The sequence below is a fragment of the Artibeus jamaicensis genome, unplaced genomic scaffold, assembly GCF_021234435.1.
Source record: "Artibeus jamaicensis isolate MK-2021 breed Jamaican fruit bat unplaced genomic scaffold, CSHL_Jam_final contig_332, whole genome shotgun sequence".
NCBI lineage: Eukaryota > Metazoa > Chordata > Mammalia > Chiroptera > Phyllostomidae > Artibeus > Artibeus jamaicensis.
Window position 1 is genome coordinate 6,039,412 of NW_026521788.1, and position 15,842 is coordinate 6,055,253.

General features: G+C 38.4%; 1 protein-coding gene across 1 annotated transcript in view; it reads left to right on the plus strand.

Annotated features, from left to right (window-relative positions):
• LOC119059998 (uncharacterized) overlaps positions 1-15,842 on the plus strand; it is a 182,473-nt gene that overhangs the window by 154,323 nt on the left and 12,308 nt on the right. Inside the window, exon 4 of the mRNA XM_053663963.1 lies at positions 2,093-2,211. Within this exon, the coding sequence (XP_053519938.1) occupies positions 2,093-2,211 (119 nt within the window). The remainder of the gene's footprint in view (positions 1-2,092; positions 2,212-15,842) is intronic.

Genomic DNA, 15,842 nt, shown 5'->3' on the forward strand with positions numbered 1-15,842 from the left:
GAAGGATGTGTGTTTTAAGTGGGGTTTAAAAATCACTAGTATCCACTTTAGTTTTTCAATACTGGGCTACATGATTTGACAGTCCATGTATCTAGGCTTCTAAAATAATTGAATTAAGTTACCACATGTGGTAGATGCTGATAAATATAGGGTCTGGCACAAATAATGCCTTTTTATTACAAAATCTTTTATTACAAAATCATAAGCACATAATTCTGTAATATAACAATATCACACTCAAGCATACCATATGCCATTTTAGGTGAAATGTTCAAATTAAAACTATAAATTATTACACTCATATTATTACCCTACCAGCCACACTTAAGCAAGCCTTAACTTCTGCTGAACCCTGTATTTTATTTTTATCTTTTAGAGATTTTCTTTATTTATTTTTAGAGCAAGGGGAAGGGAGAGAAAGAGGGGGAGAGAAACGTTGATGAGAGAGAAACATTCATCGGTTGCCTCTCACACATGCCCAACCCGGGACCTGTCCCAGAACCCTGGTATGTGCCCTGACTGGGAATTGAACTGGCAACCTTTTAGCTTGTGGGAGGACACCCAACCCACTAAGCCACACCAGTCAGGAAAATATACTGATAAATATTTTTAATTTGCACTAAAATCTTGGGAGGTAGGTATGGTCAACCTTCTTTGAAAGATAGATGAACTGAGACTTGTAACATAATAAAACTTGCCCAAGCTCATGCATTTAGAGGATGGTGGAGCCAGAACCTGAGCCTAGAGTTGTTTGGTTTCACAAACTGTGCCTTTAACAATCACTCATCCTTGCTGATTACATGAAGCAATGACAGTTAGACTGCAAACACGTCCAAGAATTTGGTTAGGCTTTGCATCCATACAAATGCAGTCTTACACGAGTGAAGAGGCCTCATCCTCACAGAAATGATTGCTTCTACTGAAGACCTGGTGTAGTCACTGATGAGGCTGCATCCAAATCATGACAGTTCTGGTTTTTGATGGGACTAAACCATTCTTGAGAACTGGGAGGTGTGTCTGCTCCCAGCACTTGCCACTTCCCACAATGCCCTTACTATGTTGCCAGGAACAGTTGGGCTCAACTCACCTTAGCAGCTGCATGAATAAGCTATTCCTTTCAAAAGCAACTGCGACTGGAGTTTGGCCAAACATTTCCACAGTGAAGGACAGCCCAGGCATTTACATTCAATATATGAATATCAAAATTTACAATATACAAATCTCAAAATTCCAGGTATACTGTATCAATTTTACTGTAAGCAATTTTTTTGTTTTTAAATGTTTATTCCTGATTCTAAATAGAAAATTCGATAAGCATTGAAAACAAGAAAATACAAAACACCATTCAAAAGTAGCCACTGTTAATATTTTGATGTAGATGTTTCCAGATTTTATCCCAATGGATGTGTTTACCTCTTAAAAAGTTCAAATTAGAATTACAGAGTTCTAGATTGATTCTTAGTTAGTGTAACTTCTGTTTCCCTGTTTTAGAATATACTTTTACAAGATGCTAAATAGTGGCTACAAAGTATTCTATATGGTTAATAGTATAGGTTATTCCATCCTATTGTTCAGTAGACCTCATCCTCATTCATTTCAGTTAGTACCTCTCCAAATTAGGCCACAGTGATAGGATAGAAGTATTAACATAAACAAGAACTCTGTAATTGCCACCAGTTTTCATACATCTGATAAAGTAAATGATGATGGTTAAGAATATGGTGAGAAAATCCAGACCACTTCCTTTGACACACCAAACAATGACCCCGACATACAAATTTCCCGGTGCAAGTGCTGTGCAGAAAGGGAACACTAGAAGTTCTCTTTTGACCTGGAAAATTTGAAAACTCTTTGTTCTTTCATAGAAGTGACTCACCTATGACAAGTAACTTCAGTTTTTCCATACTGAGATACAACTTCTCAAATCCTGAGTTGCAGGTGTTTGGGCCCTGCTTCCTGCTTAAATGTAATTAATGCTTAATGTCCATTTTAAATGAAGCATTAAAATGGATCATTTTAATTGGGAAAAATGCTTGGAAGCATTATGTCCAAGTTAATGAAGCATTTTCCCCCTCCTTTTCTTTTGGCCGAGTATGTCACATGGACCAAACCTGGGTCAGGCAGCTGCACGTCACGAGTGACACTGTTTTTGCAATTTCTTGGAGAGATCATCACAAAGCTGTCCTGAATGGCTTCTCCTGCACTGAAGAGGTCTGTGCTCCCAGGGGTCACAGTGCTCAGACGGAGGTGATTGCCACTGAGACAGTGAACGTTTCACAGAAGCATTCTACTTAGACAGATACGGAGCTGGGGCTATTATCTATTATTTCTTATTATTCATATCTTATAAACTATCATTATTAAATTAAATCATCATTATTGTCATCCTCAGCAGGCCATAGGTTTTCATTCACGGGTATCTTATTGCCCTTGGGATTCCAACATGCCTGCGGGTGAGTTGGGGAGGGGGGGGCAGAGGAAGGGCAGAGACTTAGACTGCCTTGTTTCATCAACCAGCAGCTCTGCTTTTATGTTTATGTAAACATAAACATAAAGGGAAGTAAAGACTGGGAAACACTGTGGTCTATCGATGCGGGAGGATGAAAAGCAAGGGGAAGTTAGCCTTTCCGCAGTATTGCCTCCAGTTCCGTTATGCCGGCTTCTCCTGCAGGGACACACCCGGTCCTTCTGGGCTGTGGCACTTACCATGGGCCCTTCAGTTGGAATCCCTACAGACAGACCTGCTCCCAGCACGGGGCTTCCACAGAGCTGTACCAGAAGTGCTAAGGTTAGGAGGGATGGCGTGATAGCCTCATAAGAATTCGTGGTAGAAAGTAACCTTTTCGTGGTGGGGTTGACAAATAGTAGTGCCTGGAGCAGGGTGGCGTGATAGCCTCATAAGAATTCGTGGTAGAAAGTAACCTTTTCGTGGTGGGGTTGACAAATAGTAGTGCCTGGAGCAGGGTGGTTCAGGGGAACAAGTGACAAAGAGGTAGATAAACAAGAACATTTCAGACTTGGATAAATGATATGAAGACAATAAAATAGGGTGATGGAGTGTCTTGGGGTAGGAAAGACTATTTTAAATTTTGATCTAAAATATACAACCTATGTCTTGCTGACTGTTTACTTCTTGTCCTACCAATATTGTTATGTTCACCAGTTTTCCTCATGGGAAAAGGTGAGATTCCTCTGTCCAAATTGTGTAATCTGTAGCAACTAAGGAATTAAGATGTTTCTCAGTGGTGGGAACTGAGATAACTTGTTTTTTTTTTAAGTAGTTCGTGAAAGCTGAATTGAAAAATAATAATTAATTGCTAGCATATAGCACATAAAAAGAAATTTTAAATTCATTCCAGGGAAAAATGAGATATGTCACTCATGAGGATTGAAGATAAAGAAATAGAAAGTGTAAGGTGACCAGGTAGCCGCTTTACTGGCGTAGCTGCTTCCTGCTTCCTGTCTGTCTCTCACTTTTACCGTCTCTTACTTTTTGTCACTTCACAGGTGCATTGGAAAAAAATGTCATTTCTTCTTCTGTAGTTATTTTTATTGGAGGAGCAATTTAAGGTATCTAGCATGTAATTCTGCAGAAATGCTAAGACCTATTTTTATTGCTTTGTTTTTAGTAGGGACTTCTAATAGATGAGGTGGGAAGACATTTAGGGCAGAAATAAAATATTTAAAGCTTAGGTACAAGCTCAGACTCCCCATTTAATTTGAATGTTTGGATAAGTAAAGAATGAGGTGGAGAATAATTGCTCACACTGTGCTCTCTGAGTTGGCGAAGACCATGATGTCTTTGATATATTAACTTATTAAAGGAGATTGCCTTTTCTTCATTGCCTTGATTAATGACTTGCCTAATATTTTACTATGCAATATAATTTTAACATTCTAAGTAAGGTCTTATTTCTAAATAACTCCCTCATTTTGAGGGGTTATTTATTAAATTTTTTTGTTACGTGATATCGGTTATGGGTCCATATGATGATGTCCTGAGAGATTCTGATGTACTTTGGTCATTTAATTCAGTGTTATTTCATTTAATTCTGAATTAGTGAAATATAGCGAAAAGAGTTGCAATTAGAATATGCCAGTGATACAAAAAGGAAATCAATCCGAAGAAGAAATATGTGCCCTAGCTGCTGTGGCTCAGTGGATTGAATGCCAGCCTGCAAACCAAAGGGTCACTGGTTTGATTCCCAGTCAGGGCACGTGCCTGGGTTGCAGGCCAGGTCCTCAGTGGGCGCATGAGAGGCAACCGCACATTGATCTTTGTATCCCTCTCTTTCTCCCTCCCTCCCCCTCTCTAAAAATGAATAAATAAAATCTTTTTTAAAAAAGAAGAAATATGTGACATGTACCTCTGTCACTCATTAACCTAAGTGAATCACATACTGTTGGAGACTTTTTTCTCCCTGAGAATCCCGTACTAGATTAGTTAGCTGTGCAGATGAGCACCTCCTATCTCGTTCCCGATTTACTGCACATAGCCCTTTCAGGCCCATCCTTCAGTCTGCATTGCTTCATTAGAACACAGTTTCCAGGAAAGACCAATATATTTGGCAGGACTTAAACTAATGGATAATTTTTTTATTATGAATATTATGATGCTAAGCAAATGGAATAATTGTCAGTTTAGATTGCTAGAAAGCTCAAGTTACGGTGATTAGAGCAGGAATAATGATTGCCTGGTTCAGTTATATATTTTGAGATTTTGAGAATTAATAGTATATTTTAAATATTTGTCATGAAAGGAGCCAGATATATAACCTGGTAAGTGTGTTGGCTGTATTCATTAATAGCATGATGAGTCAGCCACATACTTACGCAAGACCCTGTTATGATTAGAAACTTTAAAATTAATATTTGAGGGACCTGAAGAAGTTTATTTATTTGGATTTTTTTGAATAGCTATATTTGGAAGTTTTAATTTTGTCAGCTGTGTTAGCATAACATAGCTGGACATTTAGTCATGAACATGGGTTTTTTAAAACCCATGAATTGGGTTTCCGTTGAATTTGGCATGGGTGGAAATAGTTTCTAAGGAAAATGGTTTGCATCTCGTGTTACAAATATTTTCAGGCTTTTAAGTTATTTAATTCAAAGCATTAGCTATTTATCATTTGTTGCTCAGAATTCAAGAACATGAGTTTCTAGTGTCTTGTTTTCATCATTTTCCATGTACTCATCTTCCATGAAGTGAGTACATTTCTGAAACATAGTTGTGATTTTAATAAATCAAATATGTTTAAGTTGACGAGGACAGGCCACTAATTTTAAAGGAATTCTTAAGAAATCCATTAGTAAAACGAGAAAAGCTTCCTTGACGCTGATAAGTCTTTTTCTTTTTTATTTGGGCTTTTAAATTTGGGTTACTCATTTGATAATTTTTAAACATCACATTCAAAGGTGTTTGGTAATTTTACATTGACTGTATGTACTTATTTCTGTATTAATTTGGGAAAGAAGCCATAAAGGAAAACAGATTATACAAATATAAATACTAGCTCATTTATAGAATCTTTTTCTCTCAAAATGTTTGGTGGGAAAACATTCATGATTAATATATCCACTTATAAACTCGCACACAGTCAGCAAATCAATAAGAAAGATATTTGAAGGCATCATTATTGTCCTGATATTTTCACATTCTGTTGCTTTTCTGTTGTGTCAAAGTTAATAAAATAAAACTGATTTAGTTATCTTTCTCAGTGATTGAGCCCTCTTCGGGGTTAGCGGTCAGGGGTGAAGGACACACAAATAGCATCCACTAGTAATTCAGAACCTGTTGCCAAACTCATTTCTGTCAAACTTTGTTTCCTGGGAAGAAATGTATGAATGTCTTATCCTTGTCATTACAGTAACCCAGAATGATTTTACACCCATGAAGCAGTTATTTCTTTCTTCTTACATTTTTATAGTTCATTTTTATTGTATTTCCCCATTATCATTTATTCCCCCTCTACCCTCCTCCACCTTCACCCCCCACCGCAGTCCCCACACTGCCTGCTGTCCATGTACACAAGTTCTTTTTCTTCTTTGCCCAGTCCTTTCAACCCTCAAATTCTCTCCTCTCTTTTTACTCTTCTACTGAATCAGCTGTCCTGTGTCATGTCCGACATTGCTGTTCTCACTATTTTAAAAAAATATTTTACGTACAGTTTCACTTAATCTCTTCTCTGAAGGTAATGATGTCTATTTCCTGAGTGCCTTTTATGTCCAGAGGCACTTCATCATTTACATGATCTCTAATGAAAATCCTGGAGCCTTGCAGGGGCCTCCATGAGCTTTCTTTATTCAATGGATTTTTGGTGTTACCTTTATGTTTTAGGTTCTCCTCTAGATACTTTGGGTAGTGAATAAGAAAAACAATCTCAAACCCGTGCCTTAGAGATTATAGCCTAATGAAAGTAAGAGGGAAAGTCGATGGATAAGTAAAGTGCATGTATCGATATGATGATCAGAGTTCTGGCAAAAAAATAAATCGGAGAAGTGGACGGGAGTGTGAGTATGAGTGTGGTGTGTGTGTGATGTGTTCTCTGTAATACAAAGTAGGGAGGTCAGAGAAGGCCTCAATGAGAAGCTAACATTCAGGTAAGGACATGAAAGAAGGGAGGAAATGAGCTTGCTATGTCTGGAAAGAACATTCCAGGCAAGATGACAGTGAGGACCAAGGCCGAGATGCGAATCCAATCAGCCTTCCCCGGGGCGACACGTCAGTCCAGGAATGCCGGTCCCGACCCAGACCTGTCAGTCAAAGCCTCTGCTCTCTCCACCACCCTGGGTGACTCTAAAAGGAAATTTTTGTTCATCTTAGGAAGCTTTCCAGCTCCTAGCAGAATATGTTACACATGGCGAGCACAGATGTTTTCATCGTGTCTGCTCTTAAGCAAAGTAATAAATAAATAGGTAGATGGATTAGTTTTCTCTGCTCAGCTAGTGCAACCTCACAATTATAGCCTCCTTTCTCAAGTCTCTTAAGAGGGTTAAGAAATAACTTGTAGCAGACTACCCTTTTTGGTTTTTTTCTTGAAGTTCTTTTTCGTTTTTATTATTTTGCTTTGAGAAATCCCTGTTTGTGTTTTATTTGTGAGATTTCAAAAGAATACACCCCTAATTGTGCAGAAAGTGGCACAAGCGGTAGCTTGAAAGGGAGAGCGTGACAGCGGCAGATGAGACACTTTTTTCTCTGTTCTGTTGAGGGATTGCTGCCTTTGCTGTTGTGTGGAGCCTGTGAAAGGTGGCTCGCTAGGACGATGACGGACAGTGTCACTGTTAAGTCTGAACAGTGAAACATTACAGGGGTAGTGGATTGAGTGGAGGGCCCACGTGGACTGTGAGCCCAAATCCTCACTCGCAGGGACGTACCTGGTACTGAGCACCACACCCTTTTCCCCATGCCTCTCACACTCCCTACTGGACGGAGGGCGAATGAGTTTTGGAGTTCCTGCCATGATTTGAGTTCATAGGTGCTGCTTTTCTTCCTTGGTCAGAATGGAGAAACAATTTAAAATTCTTTTTGGATAAAATATTTGTCCACCAATGTGCTGTTTATGGTAGCGGGGACTTTGATATTAACTGCTGTTAAGTAGCCCTGACACGTTCTTGTATTTCTGACCAAAGTGATGTGCTGTTTGGTTTTTCTACTCAGACTCACTGAATTTTGGTGCCAACAAGAACCTAGTTTAATATGACTATTATAGTGTTTTCTCCATCCTGGAACCAGGTGTGAGAATGACTGAAAACTTTCCTTTGCACAGGCCATTCATTCATTTTTTTTTGTATAAGAAAGGGTTAAATATATTTAAATATATAAAGGGTATAAGATTATACTGAATTGATTCAGGTGTCATTCAAGGGAAATTCTGTTTTTCCTGAGATGTTTACATATTTTGAGTGAATTTTAAACCCTATTATTTGAAATAAAGAAGCATTTGATAATCGTTTAGTTCTTTGGCCTCTGCAATAGTGCTGCCCAAAAGCCGTTCTCATCTCCTTTTTGTGGGGGTGTACTCTCCCCACATTTATAGTTTCCGCTTCTTCAAACTGCTGCTTCGCACGGGCTACCCTGGCCTCTCTGCCTCATCACTTCACCTCCAACTCTCTGAGCCACCTGGACTGGCACCTGTTCATCCACTCAGACAACACGCATGGAGCACCCGCTACGATACATAGCAGGCATTGTTCTAGGTACCAGGATCCAGCATTGGACCAGGCAGAGCCCCCCTTCTCATTTATTGGCTGGGGGAGAACAGACAAAGAACAGGCAAACGTGTCAGGTAATGGTGAGTTTTAGGAAGAAAAATAAAGCAGAGACAAGGTACGAACTGACGTTGACTGGTTTGAGTGTTGACTGAGGAAAGAAGCCTCGATATAAGGGTATCTGAGGGAAGCGTGTTCCAGGCAGAAGAAACTGCAGTTGCAAAAACCCTGAGGTGAGAGTGTAGGAACAACAGCAAAGGGGCCAGTATGGCCAGAGTGGAGGGAACCGTGGGGAGTGGAAAGATACAGGTTCGGAATGGTAATCAGGGGCCAGATCACACAGTGCCTCTACAGGATATAAGAGTCCAGATTTTGCTGTGAGTGGAATGAGAAGACACCTGAGGTCTTAAGCAGAGAAGCGGTGTGATCTGATTAAGGCTTTGAATCCCACTGGTGGTTATGTGAAGAATATACCATAGGGGAACACAGCAAGGAAGCGTGGAGACCAGTTAGGAGGCTGTTGCCGAAGCCTAGGCCAAGGTGCACAAGCGTGGGCTGGGAGGGGAGGAGGGCTGGCGGGATGAGAAGTGGTGGGAATCTGGATATTTTTCTAAAGACAAGCTGATAGAATCTGGGTGTGGGTGAGATGTTGATTTGAGAGAAAGAGAGACGTTCCAGATTTTTTCAAAGATTCCAACCTGAGCTGCTGATAAGAGTTCTCTTTTACCAAAATGGGGGTGAAGTGCAGGAAGAGGACGTCGTGGGGATGGTGGAGAGTCAAGTCTTTCTTGGTTAAGATAATACCTGTGAGATATCTAAGTGGGACCGTCTATAGATACAGTCTTCATAAACAAGAATTTTTTGAGTTCTTTAGTTTTTAAAAGTGCAGATGGGTCCTGAGACCAAAGCACTTGAAAACCATACCTAGAGAGTGAATGGTAGAAGAGGGAAGAGGGCCGAGAACTGGATGGAACCTTTGGACACTTGCAGGGATGGGGAAGGAAGAGCCCACCCAGGAGAGCGAGAGGGACCAAGGAAGGCCAGTGAAGGGAGCAGGGCTCTGGGGGCCACGTAAAGAAAGTGCTGCAAGGGGAAGCAAGAGGTAGACAGTGTCACGGGCTGCTGACAGGCCCTATTGGAAGAGAACTGAGAACTGACCATTGGCTTTAGCAAACATTGAAGGTCACCGGTGATTTTGAAATGGATAGTTTCAGTGGAGTAGGGGGTAAAGGTGGGCTCAGAAACCCCCACCAGGTGGCTCAGTTGGTCAGAGTATTGTCCTGGTATGCCAAAGTTACAGGTTCAGTCCCCAGTCAGGGCACATACAAGAATCAACCAATGAATGCATAAATCATAGTTAAACAAATCAGTGTTTCTCTCTCTTTTTTTCTGTACCTTGCTTTCTCTCTAAAAATCAATAATAATAATAATAAATATTTTGAGGCATAGCTTGAGTAGGACCATCAGATTTACCTTGCAGAGGACACTTAGACCAGCCGTGAGGTTGGAATGGAGGGTGCGGACCAGCAGTTCAAGATATAGTTGCCTTACTCCTTTTGCCCCGTGGGTGATATAATTTTCTTTAAAAAGGTATATGTTAGGAAAAGGCTGTTTTTCCTTGAGCTAAGAAACATGGTTATATGGAATTTGTTACTAAGTTTTTCTTTCTTAAATTTATTATGCCCTCCAAAAGGAATGACTGAGTTTATTGTATTTACTTTTTTCATATTATTCATCAGTATCACATGTTATGCTTTTAGAGGGATAAGAAGTAATGTATTTTCCCCAAGTGAGGTTTTTACCCATCTATATTCAAGAATGTTTACTTAAAATTAAGGTAACTGTTTATGGATATCTCTTCTACCAGACTAGAACACTTCAACAGTAGGGTGTAAGTTTTGCATTTCTCTGGTGACTATCGTTTTACATGGAACACAGTGCGAATTTAATATATATCTTGGAGTACAATATTATAACATTTGGATTTATGTTTTATAATTTATTTTTCAATCCTTTTCCCATTATGTTGTTAAAAGTAACCTTTATATTGTTAATAGGACAAATAAACTTAGATAAAGCCTAAAGAACAGATTGTTTTAAATTTCTCTTGGTTAGAACAGTATCCCAGGAGTATATTCATAGGAAGCAGGGAATGCTTTTCTTTTGCTTTTCTTGGGTATATATTTAAAAAATGGCATGACTGTACTAAATACACACACCTTCTGTTTTTGCTTCAGAACTTTGTCTTCTAAGGTAATGAGAAGAGAAATAGTGTTGAACTGTGGGAGACTGCATTTTCTTTGTAACTAATTGAACTAAATTTTTGTGAACCCTTTTAATTTTGGCATAATTCATATACTATGCAATGTGCAAATGTAATTGAACAGTTTAGTGAACCAACATCTCCCTAACGGTATAGACATTTCCATTACCCGGAAGGTTATCTTGTGTTCTCCAGTCAGTTGTCCAACCCCAGGGGCAAACAGTAGCATGATTACTGTTGACAGAGCTTAGTTTTGTCTCTTCCAGAACTTTATATAGAATTATACAGAGTGTATTTGTATCTCTGGCTTCTTTTGTTTCCCTTCGTTGTGTTTTTGAGATTTATATTTGTTAACATGTATTGATATATTGTTTCTTTATGTTGCTGGGTAGTATTCCATTGTATGAATTTATCTATTTACCTATTGATGTACATTTGGGTGGGTTACAGATTTTATTATGGATATGACTACTGTGAACATTATTGTACAGGACTCTTTATGGAATATGTTTCCATTTCCTTTGGATATACACTTAGAAGTGTATCACTGAATAAGTGTATGTTTAGTTTAGTAAAAAATCGTCAGACATTTTCCTGGAGGGGCTCTGCAGTTACACGTGCCCGTCGGCGGTGTGTGACCAGCTCCGGTATGCTCCCGGTCTTTGCCAGCCCCTGTTCTTTCACTATCAGTGTTCTAGAGGATGCAATGTGGCATCTGTGGCTTCCTGCGATTTCCTCGTGATAATGATGTTGACAATTTTTTTCATGTATGTACTTATTGACCCTTCATGTGTTTTCAGTTATAAGCATCTAGTCAAGACTTTTTCTGTTTTAAAACTTGGGTTGTGTGACTTTTTATTCCTCATATGCTCTTTGATTCTTGAGCTATAGGTGTTTTTTGTGTATTCTAGATAGAAGCCCTTTGTGAGCTATACAAGTGTGCATTGTGAATATTTTGCAGTTGATGGTTGCCTTTTTGTTTTTTAACTGTGTATGTAAAAAGCAAAAGTTCTCATTTTTGATGAAGTCCAATTTATCATTGTTATCTTTTATTCGTGTGCTTTGCCTACTTTATGGTCACAAAGACATAACCTTGTGTTTGCCTGCTGTATAGCTGTAGCTCTGATGGCCAGTTCTTTGTGAGGTCAGGATTCACCCTTCTTTCCGTGTGGATATTTGCTTGTTCCTGTCCAATTTACTGTAAAGGCTATCCTTATACCCACTGATCGATTTCGGCACCTTGGTCAGAAAACATCAGCTGACTGTGTATGCGTATGTCTGTTTCTGCCTTCTGTTCGGCTTCATTGTTCTTTTCGTGCATCCTTATAGCCAGTACTGCCTTTTAGTGAGGATTTTTGCATATAAGTGCTCTAAGTGGTATAGGTCTGTAGTGTTCTCTTGTCTTTGTCTGGTTTTTGTACTGCATTCATGTTGGTGTATCTCATTCCACCTGTTCATCATCTGTATCTCTGCATTTAAAATGCATCTGTTGTAGGTAGTGTATGGTTGGGCATTGCTTTTTTATGTATCTGAGTCTCTGCCTTTTAACTGCAATGTTCAATCAATTTATTTACTATAATTATTGATATGGTTAGTTTTAGATCTACCATTTTATTGTTTTCAAAATGTTCTAGTCTTTAGACACCTTTAAACTCTGTATCTTCTTTTCTCCCTTGTTTTTGTTTAATTGAATATATTTTAGTATTCATTCTAATTTCTCTCTTAAGTTTTCAACTTAAGTTTTATACCTCTTTGACCTCTCTGCATTATTGTTTTTGCAGTTTCTCTGCAGTATTCATCCTTAATAGAAAATTTTGTTTGAATTAATATTTTATTGCAGTGTATAAAAATATTAAACCTACAATGTGGTTTCAATTGCCACTTGCCAACCATTGCACTGTTGTCCTCATGTGTTTTATATTTGTACTCCATCACAAACCATACAGTACAGGACTATACTTTCAATGTAGCATGCATCAAGTATATATAAAGTATGTGTGTATGCACACACAATACTTAATACTGCATATTTAATAACCGCATCTTAAAGGAATTAAAAGAATGATATTTCATGTTTACCTACACACTTATTATTTTCAGCACTCTTCATTCCTTACTATAGATCCAAATGTGCACATGCTATTATTACTTCAGCTTGAAGAGCTTCCTTTAAAAGCGTTCATTGCAATGTAGGTCTATTGGCAACAGATTCAGTTTGAATTCATATGAAGATGCTTTATTTTTGAAAGATATTTTTGTAGTGTATAGAGTTCTACATTAATACATTTTTTCCTTTTTAGCTCTTTAAAGGTGTTGTTTATTTTCTCCCGGCCTTCTGTTTTTGATCATTTGTCTGCCATTATTCTTATTATTGTTCTTACATGTGTAATATACCTTTTCTCCTGTGGCTACTTCTAAGATTATTTTTGTTAATATCTTGTCTTTGGTTGTCATGGTGAGGGCGTGTTCTGTGGTTAACAGTTTCCTGCTTTCGTATATTGCTGCTTTTGCTTAGTTTTGAAATTTCTGGCCTGTGTTTCTTTACATATATATTTTTCTGCTCCATTCTATCTACTCTCCTTTAATGTAAATTAGATCACTTGATCCGTCCCAGAAGTCCTTGAAGCTCTTTTTAAAACATTGTTTTTCTCTCTGTGCTTCAACCTGGATTCTTTATATTGACATGTCTTAGAGTTCACCAGTCCCTTTTCACTATCATGTGTACTCTGATATTAATCTGATCTGGTTTTTTAAATTTCATATGATAGTTTTCAGTTCTAGAAGTTCTGTTTGTTTGTTTTCCCAGTTTCTATAATTCTCCTGAAATTTACTATTTTTTTACACATTTTATCTAGCTTTCTCTGTAGCTTCATTAATGTACTTAGCATTTATATTTTAAAGTTCTGGCCTTCTAATTCCATTTTCTGGGTTGTTTGTTGATTTCTCTGTGGACTGATTTATCTTTGACCCTGGAGGTACATTTTGCATTTGCCTCGCGTATCTCAGATTTTTTTTATCCTCACTGGAAAACATTTCTTCATTGCTTTTAGAGAGAGAGGAAGGGGGAGACAGAGAGAGAAAAACTGATGTGAGAGAAAGAAACACTGATGGTTGCCTTCTCACGTGTACCCTGAGGGCATCAAATCTGCAGCCTGAGTACGTGCCCTGACCTGGAATCAAGACTATAACCTTTCAGTCCCCTGGACAATGCTCCAGCCAACTGAGCCACACTGGCCAGGGTTGTCTCTGAAGTGCTCATTGTATGCTGGACATTGTGGATACTACACCGTAAAGACTTGGGATTCTGTTATGTTGAAACAAACAGTAAACATAATGGCAAATCAACTTGAATATTTCGTAGGCTCATTTTTATGATTTACTATTTCCATTTTGTCTGTATTTCCCGGGAAATATTCGTAGTCAGGATAAGTGATCCTTGTTTATTAAGCCATGGTTCTTACATGGATTCAAAGGCAAGTCTGAAAAAATTAAACAAGCAAATCAGAGACAGACTCATAGATGGAGAACAGATGACACTGATGGGGGGAGGAGGGGAGAGGGATTGAGCAAGAAAGAAAAGGGACTCGCGGACTTGGACAACAGTGTAGTGATTGCTGGGGGAAGAGGGGTATAAGTGCACTAAATGGTAATGGCAAAAGATATAATAAAGATTAAAATAAAAAGAAAAAAAAGGGCAAGTCTGAGGCCTTTACCGAGCCTCTACAACCTGGCATATGTTGAGCTTTAAACTCCTCTTTGATGGGCAGCTGTTGAAATCTGGCAGCTTTCTAAAAACTCTTCGACTGCTGTTCCTTCCCTCCCCCCTAGATCCTTGAAGTTTTGTAGTTTGGGGTTTTGCCAACACATGTAGAATTTATTTGTAAATTTGGAACTTCACCCTCCATGACTTCCTTGTTTTGGGGATTGTCTTCCTCATTTTTCAGCCTTCCTGGCAAAAGCGTTTTTCCGACCAGTAAGACTGTAGTTTGCTGCATGAGTTCCATCTGCCGTGGCACAGACGTGGCTGTGCTCTCAGGGATAACTGTATAAATGTAACTTATCACCCAGTATGTTTCTCTTCTGTTAGGGGCAGTAGATCATTCAGTTTCTGCCTAGTTTTGGTTGTTTTGTAGTGCCTTCAAAGTTTATTTCATATTTGTTCACAGTTTAAAATTGTTATTGCATAGAGGGCTACACCGCCATCATAAAGACAATCTCTGAAAGAATGTGCTTTTGGGGTTGATTTCAGATCAGAAAGAGGTGCCAACTCATATTTAATTTGTAATTTTAGTGCTCACTTAATTTTAAAATACCTTTAAGTCATGTACAATGGATGAAACTATTGTTACTGGCCAATTGGGCATTATTTACAACAAGACAGTACTCATGAAATCCTTAGTATTTGTGAAAATAAATGTACTACCTTAAAGCAAACTTCAAGATGAGGCATTCAATAATCTCTCTGATTTAAGTATAGACTGATATAAGAAAACCACATGATTGAAGTTTAACATACTTAGTTGCATGTATTTAAAGACTCCAGGGTAAACTGGAAATAAATTTCCAGTAACCACTTCAGCATTCCTAATGTCTGGCTGCTAATTTCCGACCTATATAAATAACCTTGAGGAGAGGCGATCTCCCTTTAGAAGTTTCCTATCTGCCCCCTAATGCATTTTGGTCACTAAAATTGGCCAGGTAAGTTGTGCAGTTCTCAGAGTCCAAGACCCGAGGAAAATTAGGCCAACTTAAAATACATCATGCTCCAGGAAAAGTAAAAATGTAGTTTGAAACAGAAATCAACACCCTCAGCATCGGTGCTGTTTAGCGTCTGTCTGCTGATGCTCACCGTGGTAAAGTGTGTCATCATTGTGACATTGGTCGGAATGAATGAATATTTAAGGAGGTCAGAACATTTTTGTATACTCCGTCAACACAGCTATGTTGAATGATAACAGCACTGTCCCGTCCCACATTCTCCCTGTGTGTAATGTTTCTTTTAAATAACTTTGAAGTGTTGCCTAATCAGCAAGAGATTTTGGTTGGAAATAATTTTTTAAAAAATCTCTTTACAAAAATATGTCATCATAGTATAAAAAGAAGAATATCCTAACAATGAAAAAGGAAGAGAATGAACTTAATCCAGATCCTTCTCACAGGCACATCTGTTTGGGAGGCATATATTCTTTTAGTTATTTTTTTTTGTTTTCATGTATAAAAATGGATCATACTATATAGCATCTTATAATATGTCTTTTTTCTCACTTAGTTCAGGCAGTTCTATGTGTGTGTGAATGTTTGTGCTTTTATATATGCTGTGTGTATTTATTCAAACAAGCAGAAAATGTACAGACACTTGTTTTAAATATAT